The sequence below is a fragment of the Carcharhinus amblyrhynchos genome, chromosome X (assembly GCF_965287045.1).
Source record: "Carcharhinus amblyrhynchos chromosome X, sCarAmb.v2.hapA, whole genome shotgun sequence".
NCBI classification, from domain to species: Eukaryota; Metazoa; Chordata; class Chondrichthyes; order Carcharhiniformes; family Carcharhinidae; genus Carcharhinus; species Carcharhinus amblyrhynchos.
Window position 1 is genome coordinate 1,439,609 of NC_137359.1, and position 16,843 is coordinate 1,456,451.

Consider the following 16,843-nt stretch of genomic DNA (forward strand, 5'->3'; position numbering starts at 1 on the left):
TAAGAATCTATACAATTTGACTGGTGACAGTTCAGAACATAAGAACAGTGAGAACATAAGAGATAGGAGAGAGGAGTAGGCCATCTAGCCCTTCGAGCCTATGCCACCATTCAATAAGATCAGTGAAGGGTCACTGGAATTATCCCCAGTATGGAGGGACTGTGTCATAAAGAAAGGTTAGCAGGTTGGGACTTTACTCACTGGAATTCGGAGAATGAGAAGCGATCTGATGGAAACATGTTGGATTCTCAAGGGGCGTGACATGGGAAATGCTGAGAGGATGTTTCCCCGCTCAGGAGCAAGTGTAGGGTCAGAGGGTCGGGCCTCAGAATCACACATAATCCATTGCTGCCACCTCGCGTCTTGCGAATGAATCCGGAGCAGGCGGTTTTATAAACCTGGAGGTTTTTGTCGCTGTCCACCCGCTTTCTCAAACGCTGTGCCACACTACAAGCGCAGAATTAGACAGCGGCGTAAGATGGGGCGACGGCGGTGATGTTCAGAGTGAACGAGGTTTCGCTGGGCCTCTCGGCCTCCAAAGACTCGGATGTGTAATTTTTAACATCAACTCCAGCTCCAGCAGAGTAGAACAGAGCTTCCATTGCCCGGCCTCGCTGTTGCCTGTACCAGTACATATTGGGGTAGCCTGTATTTGTCAGCGTGCATCTGAGTGTTGTCGAGTCTCCTGTTGCCACTGAGACGAAAGGCGGCGACTGATCCACGTAAGAGGCGAGAATTCCTGATAAATTCAACAAATAATAAATTCCAATTGAAATTTAATTAAAAATAATGTGTTGGAACCAGGACATTTAACATGGACACATAACACCTGTCACCATCTCCCCTCATCCTAATATATTTCCCAACTAATGAAATAATATTGTAATAATACAACGTTTGTCACTGAGAAAAGCAACAGACACACTTTCCAGTCTGTGGTCAGTCCCTTGTCTCAGACAACAGCCCAATGATAACTGATCCACAGGGGATACTTTTTATTTTGAACATCTTAATTTCTTCCCTTCTCCATATCGGGTTCCCAAATCATTCCCGCGCGCCTGAAAGGCTTGGTCTGATTTAACATGAGATCCAAGCCACGGGCCCCCCCTTCACACAGCCAGACACAGACATCAGAATTGAGTGTGAGGGGCCGCCGCCGCTGCTGCTGGGGAAGGAGACTGGTCCCAAAGGGATGGGCGCCTCAGGGATGGGGAACTGCCACAGATTCAGTGGCGGCTGAACTCTCAAGTGGAGACCTCACTCACTCACCCGGGAGAAATGCAGCCAACGGCATGAAATAGCAGGCTGCCGGCAACATGACCCTGTCTGTGGGTTGCTTTGCTGCCTGAATGAGCAGAGTGCGGTCCAATACTACGTCTGGAGGAAGCTTCCTCGACTGCATCTGATGACATTTCATTGCCGTTACTGTGCGGGGCGTCACTTCCTGAGAAACTTGCCCTCCAGCCGAGAACTTTTCTGACCAATAGAGTCTAATCGCTCCCCCCCCCGCCCCCCCCCGCCACTGGGTGGGAATAACTCATGACAAGAGATTCACTTACAGAAGGTATTGTGTGGGAGAGATAAAGACTGTCAGTTGGTCTGGCGGCGTCTTGTTAGAAAAAATGTTCACAGATAGATGATAGTTGGAAATACTTACCAAAAAAGGGCAGCTGGCACCGGGGGTCGGTGGGGGGGGGGGGGGGGGGGCGGTGGGGGGAGGTGGTGGAATGTTCTCTTATTTCCTGCAGCAACACACTGCGGTCTGTAATACACTGCCTGAACGGGTCATATTAGCGGAATAAGATACATGTTTCTCAGCTGCACTGAAGCAGTGCAACTTGTGAAGGAGAGCAACATTTTTTTCTCAAAGTAAACCGCCTGTAAAATAACTTTGCCACCTATTTAAGACCCATTGTAAAATATCTGAAACGCTTCCAGTTCTGTAGTGAAACATGTCAGAATGTTCCTCGATGGATATTTAGAACCTGAGTGTTATTGCTTTTTATGTGATGGTCATTTTGGAATGTTTGTAACCTTCTCACAAATTTATCAGTAAGGGATTTTTTTTGGGAGGAAAATGACGGTTGGCCCAGGAGGAGGGTCACCCACTCAGTGAGAGACTCTCTCTTTGGTTCGGCCCAAACCTGTTGGCCTTCGAGTGCCCGGAGTTGTCCCCGGGCCAATTATTGCAGACCGGCCCAGTTCAAAGCCCAGGTCTCTGTGCTGAGAAGAATGCACTAAAGCTCGGGGCAGCTGCCGCAGAGCCGCAATGAGGGTGGGAGAGGTGGGGGGTAGTCACTGTCCCAAAAAACCTTTCAACTCACAGTGAACCAAGGGGAACAGAACCCTCCACCCCCCCCCCCCCCCCTCCCCGGATAAGGGCCAACTGAATGAATAAAGTGAATGCTACATATATCTCAGTTACACTGAAGCGTCTTGGAGTGCAGCCGTTTCTATGTAGACAACCTTTAAAATAAATTTACAACATTTTTAAGACCATTTCAAAATGTCTGACACGTTTCCCTTTACTGTTCTGAAACATTTGAGAATGTTTCCTAATGTGTGTAAAGATCCTGAATATTATTGTCTGATGATCATTTTGCAATGTTTGTAATGTCCTCACAGATTTACAAATAAAGTATATTATTTTGAGGAATTTAATTTGCAGAATAAGATGTGTAGATCAGATCGATTAGCCACACAAAATTTCTCCATATTGTACAACAACATGTAGGTTAGATGGATTGGATAGTGTAAATTGCCCTTTACTGTCCAAAAATGTGCAGGTTCGGTGGATTGGCCAAGCTAAATTATCCCTTTGTGTCCAAAGATGTGCAGGTTAGGTGGATTAGGCGATGCTAACTTGTCTTTCAGTGTGGAAAGATGTGCAGGTTAGGTGGATCTGAGAGGTAAATTGCCCCTTCGTGTCCAAAGATGTGCAGGTCTGGTGGATTGGATATGGTAAATTGCAGCTTCATATCCAATGACGTGTCGATTAGTTCCATTGGCCATGCTAAGTTGACCCTTAGTGTCCAACAGTGTGCAGGTTAGATGGATTGGTCATGCTAAATTGCCCCATAGCGTCCAAACATCTATAGGTTAATTGGGTTGATTATGTTAAAGTGCCCCTTAGCGTCCAAAGATTTGGAGGTTAGGTGTTGTGACCATGGTAAATTGTCTCTTTGTGTTATATGGTATGTAGATTCATTGTATTGGCCATTTTACATTGTCCCTTCATGTCCAAGGATAAGAAGGTTCAATGGATTGGCCATTCTTAATTGCCCCGTGGTGCCCACAGATGTGCAGGTCATGTGGACTGGATATGGTAACTTGCCCCTCCATGTCTAAAGATGTGCATATTAGTTGGATTGGACAGGCTAAATTGCCCCTCTGTGTTCAAAGATGTGTAGGTTACATCTATGTTGATATCTAATCTCCCGTCCACTGATCTGAAATGTGGGAAGTGATTAATTCAGAAGCCAGATACCCCACCCCAACATTACCCCCTTTCCCCAACACTCTTGCTGCCCTTAAATCTTGCTCTATTTCCCTTGACTTCATAGAAATCGTGCAGTGCCGAAAGAGGCCATTCGGCACATGGGGTCTGCACTGACAACAATCCCACCCTGACCCTACCCCCATACCCCGCCATATTTTCCCACTAATCCCTCTAACCTACACATCGCAGGACACTAAGGGGCAATTTTCAGCATGGCCAATCAACATAACCCGCACATCTTTGGACTGCGGGAGGAAACCAGAGCACCCGGAGGAAACCCACTCAGACACGAGGATGATGTGCAAACTCCAGACAGACAGCGACCCGAGCCGGGAATTGAACCCAGGACCCTGGAGTTGTGAAGCAGCAGTGCTAACCCACTGTGCATCCGTGCCTGGCCCATTTGATGATGGTTTGACTTGATTTGATTTATTGTTGTCACAAGTATTAGTACACAGTGAAAAATATTGTTTCTTGCGCTATACAGACAAAGCATCCCCTTCGTAGAGAAGGACAGGAGTGCATAATGTAGTGTTGCAGCCATAGCTATGGTGTAGAGAAAGATCAGTTTAATATCAGATAGGGATATTCAATGGTCTGGGGGCAGCTGGGATGAAGCTGTTCTTGAGTGGGTTGGGACGTGACTTCAGACTTTTGTATATTTTTCTATCCGGAAGAAAGTGGAAGAGAGAATGTCTTCACTCAAAGGGTGGTGAATCTCTGGAATTCTCTGCCCGTTGAAGTGGTGGAGGCTACCTCGCTGAATATATTTAAGTCACGGGTAAATAGGTTTCTGATAGACAAGGGGAATTAAGGGTTAGGGGGAGAAAGCGGGAAAGTGGAACTGATCCACTTGGGAAATTTTCCAGCATTTCCTAGTTTCTGTTTCAGATTCCAGCACCCGCGGTGTTTGGCATTGATCTTAATCCATTGCTGCCACCTCGCGTCTTGCGAATGAATCCGGAGCAGGCGGTTTTATCAACCTGGAGGTTTTTGTCGCTGTCCACCCGCTGTCTCAAACGCTGTGCCACACTACAAGCGCAGAAGTAGACAGCGGCGTAAGATGGGGCGACGGCGGTGATGTTCAGAGTGAACGAGGTTTGGCTGGGCCTGTCGGCCTCCAAAGACTCGGATGTGTAATTTTTAACACCAGCTGCAGCTCCAGCAGAGTAGAACAGAGCTTCCATTGCCCGGCCTCGCTGTTGCCTGTACCAGTACATCTCGCTGTAGCCTGTATTTGTCAGCGTGCATCTGAGTGTTGTCGAGTCTCCTGTTGCCACTGAGACGAAAGGCGGCGACTGATCCACGTAAGAGGCGAGAATTCCTGATAAATTCAACATATAATAAACTCCAATTGAAATTTAATTATAATAATGTGTTGGAACCAGGACATTTAACATGGACACATAACACCTGTCGCCATCTCCCCTCATCCTAATATATTTCCCAACTATTGAAATAATATTGTAATAATACAACGTTTCTCACTGAGAAAAGCAACAGACACACTTTCCAGTCTGTGGTCAGTCCCTTGTCTCAGACAACAGCCCAATGATAACTGATCCACAGGGGATACTTTTTATTTTGAACATCTTAATATTCTGTCCTTCTCCATATCGGGTTCCCAAATCATTCCCGCGCGCCTGAAAGGCTTGGTCTGTTTTAACATGAGATCCAAGCCACGGGCCCCCTCTTCACACAGCCAGACACAGACATCAGAATTGAGTGTGAGGGGCCGCCGCCGCTGCTGCTGGGGAAGGAGACTGGTCCCAAAGGGATGGGCGCCTCAGTGATGGGGAACTGCCACAGATTCAGAGGCGGCGGAACTCTCAAGTTGAGACCTCACTCACTCACCCGGGAGAAGTGCAGCCAACGGCATGAAATAGCAGGCTGCCGGCAACATGACCCTGTCTGTGGGTTGATTTGCTGCCTGAATGAGCAGAGTGCGGTCCAATACTGCGTCTGGAGGAAGCTTCCTCGACTGCATCTGATGACATTTCATTGCCGTTACTGTGTGGGGCGTCACTTCCTGAGAAACTTGCCCTCCAGCCGAGAACTTTTCTGACCAATAGATTCTAATCGACCCCCACCCCCCCCCCCCCACTGGGTGGGAATAACTCATGACAAGAGATTCACTTCCAGAAGGTATTGTGTGGGGGAGATAAAGACTGTCAGTTGGTCTGGCGGCGTCTTGTTAGAAAAAAAATGTTCACAGATAGATGATAGTTGGAAATACTTAGCAAAAAAGTGCAGCTGGCACCCGGGGGCTGGTGGGGGGAATGTTCTCTTATTTCCTGCAGCAACACACTGCGGTCTGTAATACACTCCCTGAACGGGTCATATTAGCGGAATAAGATACATGTTTCTCAGCTGCACTGAAGCAGTGCAACTTGTGAAGGAGAGCAACATTTTTTTCTCAATGTAAACCGCCTGTAAAATAACTTTCCCACCTATTGAAGACCCATTGTAAAATATCTGAAACGCTTCCAGTTCTGTAGTGAAACATGTCAGAATGTTCCTCGATGGATATTAAGAACCTGAGTGTTATTGCTTTTTATGTGATGGTCATTTTGGAATGTTTGTAACCTTCTCAAATTTTTCAGTAAGTGATTTTTTGTTGGGAGGAAAATGACGTTTCGCCCAGGAGGAGGGTCACCCACTCGGTGAGAGACTCTCTCTTTGGTTCGGCCCAAACCTGTTGGGCTTCGAGTGCCCGGAGTTGTCCCCGGGTAATTATTGCAGACCGGCCCATTTCACAGCCCAGGACTATGTGCTGAGAGGGATGCACTGAAGCTCGGGGCAGCTGCCGCAGAGCCGCAATGTGGCGGGGTGGGGTGGGTGCGTGGAGTCACTGTCCCAAAAAGCCTCTCAACCCACAGTGGACCAAGGGGAACAGAACCCCCCCTCTCCGGATAAGGGCCAACTGAATTAATAAATTGAATGCTACAAATATCTCAGTTATACTGAAGCGGCTTGGAGTGCAGCCGTTTCTATGGAGACAACCTTTAAAATAACTTTACAACATTTTTAAGACCATTTCAAAATGTCTGACACCTTTCCCTTTACTGTTCTGAAACATTTGCGAATGTTTCCTGATGTCTGTAAAGATCCTGAATATTATTGCTATTTGTCTGATGATCATTTTGTAATGTTTGTAATGTCCTCACAGATTTACAAGTGAAGGATAATTTTTTGAGGACAATAAGTTGGCAGACTATGATGTGTAGATCAGATCGATTAGCCACTCTAAATATCTCCATATTGTACAACAATATGTAGGTTAGATGGATTGGATAGTGTAAATTGCCCCTTACTGTCCAAAAATGTGCAGGTTAGGTGGATTGGTCGAGCTAAATTATCCCTTTGCGTCCAAAGATGTGCAGGTTAGGTGGATTAGGCGATGCTAACTTGTCTCTCAGTGTGGAAAGATGTGCAGGTTCGGTAGATATGAGAGGTAAATTGCCCCTTCGTGCCCAAAGACCTACAGGTTTGGTGGATTGGATATGGTAAATTCCTGTCTCATGCCAATGATGTATCGATTAGTTCCATTGGCCATGCTAAGTTGACCCTTAGTGACACCCTAAGGTGTCCAGGTTAGATGGATTGGTCATGCGAAATTGCCACTTAGTGTCCAATGATCTATAGGTTAACTGGGTTGATTGTGTTAAACTGCCCCTTCGCGTCCAAAGATTTGTAGGTTAGGTGTAGTGGCCATGATAAATTGTCTCTTTGTGTTATAAGGTGCGTAGAATAAGTGGATTGGCCATTTTATTTTCTCCCTTCATGTCCAAGGATCTGCAGGTTAAATGGATTGGCCATTCTTAATTGCCCCGTGGTGCCCAAATATGTGCAGGTCATGTGGATTGGATATGGTAACTTGCCCCTCCGTGTCTAATGATGTGCATATTAGTTGGATTGGACAGGCTAAATTGCCCCTCCGTGTCTAAAGATGTGTAGGTTATTTCTATGTTTATATCACTGATCTGAAATGTGGGAAGTGATTAATTCAGAAACGAGATACCCCAGCCCAACATTACCCCCATTCCCCTTACCCCAACACTCTTGCTGCCCTGAAATCTTGCTCTATTTTCCTTGGCTTCATGGAAATCACAGGACTCCTACATTGCCGAAAGAGGCCATTCGGCCCGTCGAGCCTGCACCGACCACAATCCCACCCAGGCCCTAACCCCATATCCCAACACATTTACCCACTAATCCCTCTAACCTACACATCGCAGGACACTAAGGGGCCATTTTCAGCTTGGCCAATCAACATAACCCGCACATCTTCGGACTGTGGGAGGAAACCAGAGCACCCGGAGGAAACCCACGCAGACACGAGGATGATGTGCAAACTCCAGACAGACAGCGACCCGAGCCGGGAATCGAACTCAGGACCCTGGAGTTGTGAAGCAGCAGTGCTAACCCACTGTGCATCCGTGCCTGGCCCATTTGATGATGGTTTGATTTGATTTGATTTATTATTATCACTAGTATTAGTACACAGTGAAAAGTATTGTTTCTTGCGCTACGCAGACAAAGCATCCCCATCGTAGAGAAGGACAGGAGTGCATAATGTAGTGTTGCAGCCATAGCTTTGGTGTAGAGAAAGATCAGTTTAATATCAGATAGGGATATTCAATGGTCTGGTGGCAGCTGGGAAGAAGCTGCTCTTGAGTGGGTTGGGACGTGACTTCAGACTTTTGTATATTTTTCTATCCGGAAGAAAGTGGAAGAGAGAATGTCTTCACTCAAAGGGTGGTGACTCTCTGGAATTCTCTGCCCGTTGAAGAGGTGGGGGCTACCTCGCTGAATATATTTAAGTCACGGGTAAATAGGTTTCTGATAGACAAGGGAATTAAGGGTTAAGGGGAGAAAGCGGGAAAGTAGAACTGATCCACTTGGGATATTTTCCAGCATTTTCTTGTTTCTGTCTCAGATTCCAGCACCCGCAGTGTTTGGCATTGATCTTAATCCATTGTTACCACCTCGTGTCTGAGAATGAATCCGGAGCAGGCGGTTTTCTAACCTGAAGGTTTTTGTCGCTGTCCACCCGCTTTCTCAAACGCTGTGCCACACTACAAGCGCAGAAGTAGACAGCGGCGTAAGATGGGGCGACGGCGGTGATGTTCAGAGTGAACGAGATTTGGCTGAGTCTCCTGGACTCAAAAGACTCGGATGTGTAACTTGTAACATCAGCTCCAGCTCCAACAGAGTAGAATATTGTTAATATCTTTCTGTACATCTTGACTGTATACTTAATTAAATTTTACTTGATAAAATCACCTTTGTGGGTCATTTGAATTATACCTGTATTTAAGAATCTCATGCTCACCCGAGCCAAATTAAGTGCAAAACCTATCATCCATGTGGGATTTGTAGAACCACGACAGAGGTTTGGGCCTGAATTATGACAAAAAAGGAAGTTTGCTACCTCCATTCACTGCAGCTAAAGCAGAATAAAGTTGTGCAAATAAATCACTGTAAATATTCGCACACCATCGGTACAATGACACACATTTGGGGCTTTCCTTTGAGGCATTTCAGTGCCGTGGTTCGATCCCGACAGCTTGAAGAAGCAGATGTCTATTCTTGGCACACATTCAGCACGCCTCTCCATGCATTGGGACTGAAATATTGCCCAGAAACGGGTGTATGGCACAGCGTTTCCATCAGAATTTTGGGGCAGATGTTAAGGGCGATATTGTCTGTTCCAAAAATGTATTCCTGACCAAATTGGCACCAGGAAAACGAACGTGGTGCTGGCAAATAGAGTTTAGAACAAGAGATTGTGAAATAGACGTGAGTCTCGAGCTTGTTAAATTTAAATACAAGAAAAGTTGTAATGTAATGACGTTCGTCTGAGAAGTTTTAATCCACCCGTTTTCAAAACAGCAGAAAATTAATTATATTCCTTGAACAGCAACAGCTCATGCCAGATGCAACGATATTTATTTTTTGCAGGACGTGGAAAAGACAAAACATTAATATTTTGAATTGTCAGATATGTTCAGATTAATTTTTGCTGGAGTTCAGACAAATATGGGGGGATCACGTAGAGACACGGTGGGTCGTGCGTGGGCTGCTCTTGGGTGTTTCGAGAGTAGCCTACTACTTCACGTCGTTTGTGTACCCTTAAAACTGGACCAGCAGATGCGCACCACGACAGCTCAGTGACTATCACTGTTTGCTGTACAGACACATGGATTTGGGCCAGTGTCTGTGTGGGAGTTTGCACATTCTCCCCATGCTTGCGTGTGTTTCCTCCGGGTGCTCCGGTTTCCTCCCACACCCCAAAGATGTGCTGTTAGGCTGATTGGTGTACCAAATTGTCCCTAAATTATTCTCCCCTTAATCTGGTTTCCAATGGGGGTACCATGAGCATAGACACGGGGTCAAGGGTGGAGGAGGAAAATCACATTGTTAAGATGGCAGCACAGGCTCGTTGGGCCGAAGGGCCTGTTTCCCGTGCTGTGTTGTTCTTTGTTCTTTGACTGATAAAATTCTAACAGGGCATACAGGGTAGATGCAGGAAGGATATTCTCCATAGTGGGAGAGTCCAGAACCAAGGGGCACAGTCTCAGGATCCAGAGTAGACCATTTAGGGCAGAAGTGAAGAGGCATTTTCTTTTTACCCAATTGTGGTGAGCCTGTGGGATTCATTGCCACAGGAAGTAACTGATGCCAAAACTTTGAATTTAAGAGGCGTCTGGATATAGCACTTGGGGCACATGGGATCAAAGGTTATGGGGAAAAGCAAGATTAGGCTATTAAGTTGGATGTTCAGGCATGATCGTGATACATAGTGGAACAGACTCATAGGGTCTAGTGGCCTTCTCCCGCTTCTATGTTTCACTGGGATTGCAAAAAATTGCATGCTGTCTCTGAAATGACGTTCAGTCAATGTGGGGCTCCCTCGTGGGTTGAGCCTGAAACAAATGGAGGATAAGGTTGAAGTCCGGTCCGGCCTGAAATGACGCTGTTCTTTTACGTTTGCAGATTGGGACTTTGAGTGTTTTTTTTCACTCTTCCACTAAAAATACTGGGATCACCTGTGTGTCATTCTCAGTTGTTATGTTTAGTCATTAACTGAACAATTGTAACCGGATATTTCACTGCATTCCAGAGCTGCTCCCTGAATTTGGATTGGGTCAGTCCATAAATAAATGTGTTTGTGCAGCAGCTCAAATTTTGCAGCATGAATCCAACTTGCTGAAAAATCAATTCAGGATTGGTGTAAACCCTTGTGTTTTTTCCAGCAATGATATAATAGAAGAACTCTATAACAGTCACCAACCACAGAAGTATGAAGCTGCCAGATATAGTGAAGAGTAATATCACAGACTTCCTTCTGCTCTCCATTTCCGGGTCAGTGTAATTCCCTGTGTTGCTCTGAGACCTCAGACCTTTACGGACTCGACTGGCCACTAAAATGTGTCTGACTGTCAGAGAGTTGAGCAGCAGAACTAAGGCAAATGGAACCAATGGCGTTAAAATTGTATCAAACCAGTCTAATCCCACCCAAATCGGATCAGTGAAAAAGTCAGGCTTTATATTACAATTCCACAACACATTGTTGACTATCGCTCCAGGCTCATATGCAAAATAAAAAGGGATGTTCTGTAAACAGAGCAGGATGCATGTTGTTTCAAGAATCAAAGTCGCGGTTTTCCTGGTGCAAAAATTCCTTTTCAGATCCTGGCAACAGATGGTCACAAATCGATCGAACGAGAAAATGACGGTGAACCAGACTGAACAGTCTGTGGCCACATTGATCAAGACAATGCGGGCACTACATTGCGGGTGATGTCCAGGAAAGATGATGGGAAGTAATAATAATTGATGTGAGTCAGTATGACCTGAGTAATAATGACCAGTAGATCCGCCATTGCCATAGATACAAGATAGAGGGTGGTGCATTTGGAGAGGTCACATTTTCCCCGGGAGAGAATCACGATTCCAAGCACATTGGCTATAGGAAGAGAAAGGAGATTGTAAATCACCCATCAGATGCCTGCCCACTGGAGCCCTGAGAACACACAGACACTGTGGCTTTGAGGGCAGAATTATTGCCCTTTCCATCCCAGTTATCAGACCCCACCAGTAATAACACTTTCCCTAGCACTGGCCGTTAGCTGACTCAGACACAGCTTGACGAAATCCCTTCTGATAGTAAAAGAAAACAGTATGATGGCCCCCTCCTCCAGAGTGCACGCTCTTTCATATAATACTCATGTTTTCCACTTTGACCTATCCCAAGTATTGAACATTGTTCACGCTTTCGTTAACACATTTCTTGCCCAAAGACCCTGCCCCCCCCACCCCCCCCACACAAGGAGTTGACCCATTCCAGCGTTGGCCATTCCCAATTATTGACCACCTTCCATATCAGCTCAGGTCACTGAATAGGAGCTGGCTGTGGTTGGATTGGGTAGGCCTGATGAATGTATCACATCCATCTCAGAAACAAAATGTAAAACCTCTGATGAAGGGTCACCCAGACTGAAAAATTGGCCCTATTCTCTCTCCGTCCGACCAACTGAGACTTTCCAACATTTTCTGCTTTTGTTTTTGTCTCTTCGGGGTGACATCTGCCTCACGGGATTTTAACAAACCCAAATCAGACTTTGCAATATTCAAGCACTGTTCAGCATCAGGTACAACTGTCCAGGACCAGGGACAAGCCTGGATTGAGTGAATTCCCTGGAATACAACCACTCAGCACAGCGCCCCCTGAGGAGCCCACTGCCAGCAGTAACTTTATTCTACCCTGTTCTTACCCCTCACATCAGTAACATAAGCACATAAGAAATAGGAGCAGGAGCCGGCCATCTAGCCCTTTGAGCCTGCCCCGCCATTCAATAAGATCATGGCTGATCTGAAGTGGATCAGTTCCACTTGCCCGCTTTCTCCCCATAACCCTTAATCCCCTGTCTATCAGAAACCTATCTACCCGTGACTTAATTATATTTAGCGAGGCAGCCTCCACCACTTCAACGGGCAGAGAATTCCAGAGATTCACCACCCTTTGAGTGAAGAAGTTCCTCCTCAACTCCGTTCTAAACTGCCCCCCGCCCCACCACCACCTTATTTTGAGGCTGTGCCCTCTAGTCCTGCTGTCCCTTTGAAGTGGGAAGAATCTCTCTCCCTCTACCCTATCCATCCCCTTCATTATCTTGTATGTCTCTATGAGATCCCCCCCTCATCCTTCTAAACTCCAATGAGTACAGAACCTGTCGATTCAATCTGTCTTCATAAGCTAACCCCCTCATCTCCGGTATCAGCCTGGTGAACCCTCACTTTGCCACTTTGTGAACTTGTTTGAGAGATTTTAACAGCCGACAGCGTTGGTGTAACGTATATTTGTGATCCTGAGATTCCTGTCCGCTGGCTGTAAAGAGGTATGAAGGATGACCGTTTGTCTAAAACCAGAAACCAGGTAATCTTTCAGTACAATATGGAGAGGAGCCACAAAAATAGCTTTTAATTTGTTTTCAAACGTTGCTTAACTCAAAAACAATCTTCACACAGTTGAATAGACAGCTTCTGAATAACTTTATCATTTATTGTACATTCATACCTTTCAGCCGCAGTGCTTTGAAGAAACTAAAATATATCTTGATGCAGGTGTAAGTGCGTCTGCTGCATTATTCTTAAATTGAATCCCTTGTTAATTGATAGAATCTGACATACACACAAATGAATGTGTATTTTTTGAATTACAGTAATCCCCCCACAGCATAATCACACACTCGGCATCACAAACCTGGCAAAGTGTTACATAAATCTCAGGATAAATGCAGGATTTGAGACCCCCCACCCCAGGCTTAAACCACCCCTGGCGAGGAGACAACTCTCAGGAGTAGGTGACTCCACTGGCCAACCTCAGAGAGAGACCCCCCTGCGAGGGCTGTATCAGGCACACCATCCATGGTTTGGGGCTCTCCGAGTGTGGTGAAAAAGCAGGAGCAGATCTTCCACCCTGGGAACCTCTCAGGCTCAGCGTCTTGGGCGGGGTCAGACTCCCTCAGATACAGACCCACCTTTCTGGAAGCAAACAGCTCGTAGTTTGAGACAACGATCCAGGAGATCTCTCCCCATCCCCCTCAAGGTTCAGAATCATCTCTCGCTCCTTCCAGGAAGGAATAACCCGCTGCAGATAAGGCCTCCCACAGTATCGGACACCCGAGGAACATATGTCCCGAACTGGATCAAACCCACAATGAATCAAAACCCCTCAGTGTCATAAAGACTCCCCAGTATCGCAACCCTTCAGAGAGGCATGGAACCAGAGAAACGTAACAACGCAGGAGGCCATTCAGCCCACCTTGTCCATGCCCTTCTAATCCCATATTCTGACATCCGCCTCATGGTTCTGCAGATTACCATCATAATAGTGATTGAAGAGGAACGTCTTGGAATATTAATTGCAGAATTCAAGTGATGGAGTATCTGGAAAGTGATGTAATATGAAACCATCCTTCTTGATGATCGAATGTCTCAGTGCCCTTGTCCTCTCTCTCCATTCCAGTGAAGGAACTCACACTGACACAATGTTTGACACGAACAGCATCCCTGACACTAATAAAAGCCCTCACACTAATACAATCCCCTGCACTTCCACAATGCCTTCCCCAAAACAATCCCTCACACTAATACAGCCCCTCCCACTGATACAATGCCTCAAAATTTTACAATCCCCCTCACTAATGCCGTCCCTCACATGAATAAAACACCATCACGGTAATGCAGTTTATCCCTCGTTTTAACACAGACTAGTTTACTTCAATCGTAATTTTGAGATCTTTCTCTTGATACAGTGATAACACAACGACTTCCAAAGACAGTCAAACTTGTACTGATTCCCATAAATTAGACTGGCGTGGCAGAAAGGCTACAACATAGAACATAGAACATTCCAGCGCAGTCCAGGCCCTTCGGCCCTCGATGTTGTGCCGACCAGTGGAACCAATCTAATGACCCTCTAACCAAAACTATTCCAATGTTATCCATATGCCTATCCACTGACCATTCGAACGCCCTAAAAGTTGGCGAGTCCACAACTGCTGCAGGCAGGGCACTCCACACCCTTACTACCCTCTGAGGAAAGAACCTACCTCTGACATCCGTCCTATAATTACCACCCCTCAATTTAAAGCTATGTCCCCTCGTGTTAGCCATCACCATCCGAGGAGAAAGGCTCTCACTGTCCACCCTATCCAATCCTTTGATCATCTTGTATGGCTCAACATGGAATGGAGAGACTGTTAGCCAAACAAGCCTGATTTCAGTGTAACGACAAACTATTCCGTTCTAGTTGGGACTAAACACTCAATGTAATCTTAAGAGGACCCAATAATAAATGTTCACTGGCAACATATAGTCTAATTTGACTTGGGATCGCCAACACCTAACACACCCACACACACAGACACACACACACACACACACACACACACACACACACACACACACACACACACACACACACACACACAGACAATACAATTCCACCCTGATAAAAAGATGACCTTGAAACTCTTCCCCGAGTGAACACCGACACCCCGATTTGTGTGACACCTGCAGCATATTCCTGTTGAATCAGTAAGATGTTAATTGGTGGAATTTGTGAATAAAATCAGCATTTATTTTCGAACAAACAAGATTATTGAATCAATTGACAGATAATCGTTCAAAGAACATGTTATCACTGAGAGTTTGTGTTTAAAAATGTGATTAATCTCGGAATAATGACAGGAAACAACGCAGATATTATTTCAATGGATCTGGTCACATACCTGGAACACCGATGATGGCAAGGATCGTGTAGAATATTTTTCCGATGCCAATTGATGGTTCGTGCATTTTAATTGCGAGCTGATCTCTCCTTTTGTGCAGCTGGGAAACTGCCCGTGTTAAGCTCTGAGTGATACATTCAATGTGCCTTTAATTTATACCCTGAGGAATCGCCTTCGACAGAACAAGTTGCACAATTTCAACTGTGTTGTTTTTTTCTTTGGTTTGAACAAATAGGTCGAGACATGAATTAATTTAATTTTGCACTTGGGTACATCAAATGCAAACCGAAAAAAATTCTGGTCAAACTGATGAACGAATAAAATTGGAATTCGCTCTCCCCCAGCTTTTCTATTCAAAAATAATCAGCATGATACCAATTCCACATTTAATTCCTTCACTTGACTCTGATCATTCAGGAATGAAACTCAACATGTCCGAGTGTCTGCCTCAGGCCTGTTCTTCTGCCCCCTGAGCTGTAGTTGGCCTTTTCAAGTGTGTACATTGAAAGTGTGTGTATAAAGTCTCACAACACCAGGTTAAAGTGCGACAGGTTTATTTGGAATCACGAGCTTTCGGGGCACTGCTCCTTTATCAGGTGAGTGGCTTCTTCATTTACCCGATGAAGGGTCAGCGCTCCGAAAGCTCGTGATTCCAAATAAACCTGTTGAAGCTTAACCTGGTGTTGGGAGACTTCTTATTTTGCCCAAGCAGGTCCAACGCAGGCATTTCCACACCATGGCATTTGGTATAGTGATTAAGTGGAAGTTTCTGACCATTAATTGCAGAATTCATGTGATAGGGTATATGGAATGTTCTGAAATATATAACTATCTGTCAGGGTGTGCAAATGGCTCAGGACCCTTGTCCACTCTCTCCACTTCAGTGAAGGAACTCACAGTATTACAATGCCTAACACTAATAAAATCCCTTATACTAATATAGTCCCTCACACTAATACACTCCCTCACACTAATACCTTCTGAATTGGTAGTTCAGTGTGCTCAGCGTGTGGAGTTACTTCCTCCTGCATTGCCATCAGCTCAATAACTTTGACTGCCTGTGCTGCACAGTCCAGAGCTTGGGTGCAATTGGTCAACCCTGCTGATTGATGTGGAGACCAAACTGCTGAAGGTGGCTTATCCTTAACATGTATGGAAAAAAACGTCAGCAACAACTTCACCAATTACACACAAAAACAAAGCAACAATAGGAATAATAACAACAATATACAACGTTCAACAAAATGTCTCAGTTGCTCCAAACAAAAAAAAACCCTTCCATGAACAAAAACCTTTGAACATTTTCAACACAGCAAAGTCTGATGCTCATGTGATAATGGAACCAAGTCATTTTGGTGAATTCTGCAGTTCCCTTAATAAACTCAGAACAGTTTGAAGTCAGAACAGCTTCTCAGAACACCAGGTCAAGCCACCAACAACAGGATTTTCCACGCCAGGAAGGCAAGACCTTACATTCAGATAACAAGTATAATTTCCAAATAAAACAGGGAAAGAGACAGAGAGACAGGGAGAGAGAGAGATGAGA

The 16,843-nt window shown here is 45.4% G+C and overlaps 1 pseudogene and 1 gene segment (V, D, J or C); both read right to left on the bottom strand.

Annotated features, from left to right (window-relative positions):
- Positions 1 to 461: 461 nt before the first annotated feature.
- LOC145361889 (T cell receptor beta variable 30-like) lies at positions 462 to 1,417 on the bottom strand. The segment is given in 2 exon segments: positions 462 to 739; positions 1,270 to 1,417. Coding segments are annotated over 2 exon segments (426 nt in total).
- Positions 1,418 to 10,564: 9,147 nt separating this feature from the next.
- LOC145361891 (putative G-protein coupled receptor 139) lies at positions 10,565 to 15,364 on the bottom strand (annotated as a pseudogene).
- Positions 15,365 to 16,843: the final 1,479 nt, after the last annotated feature.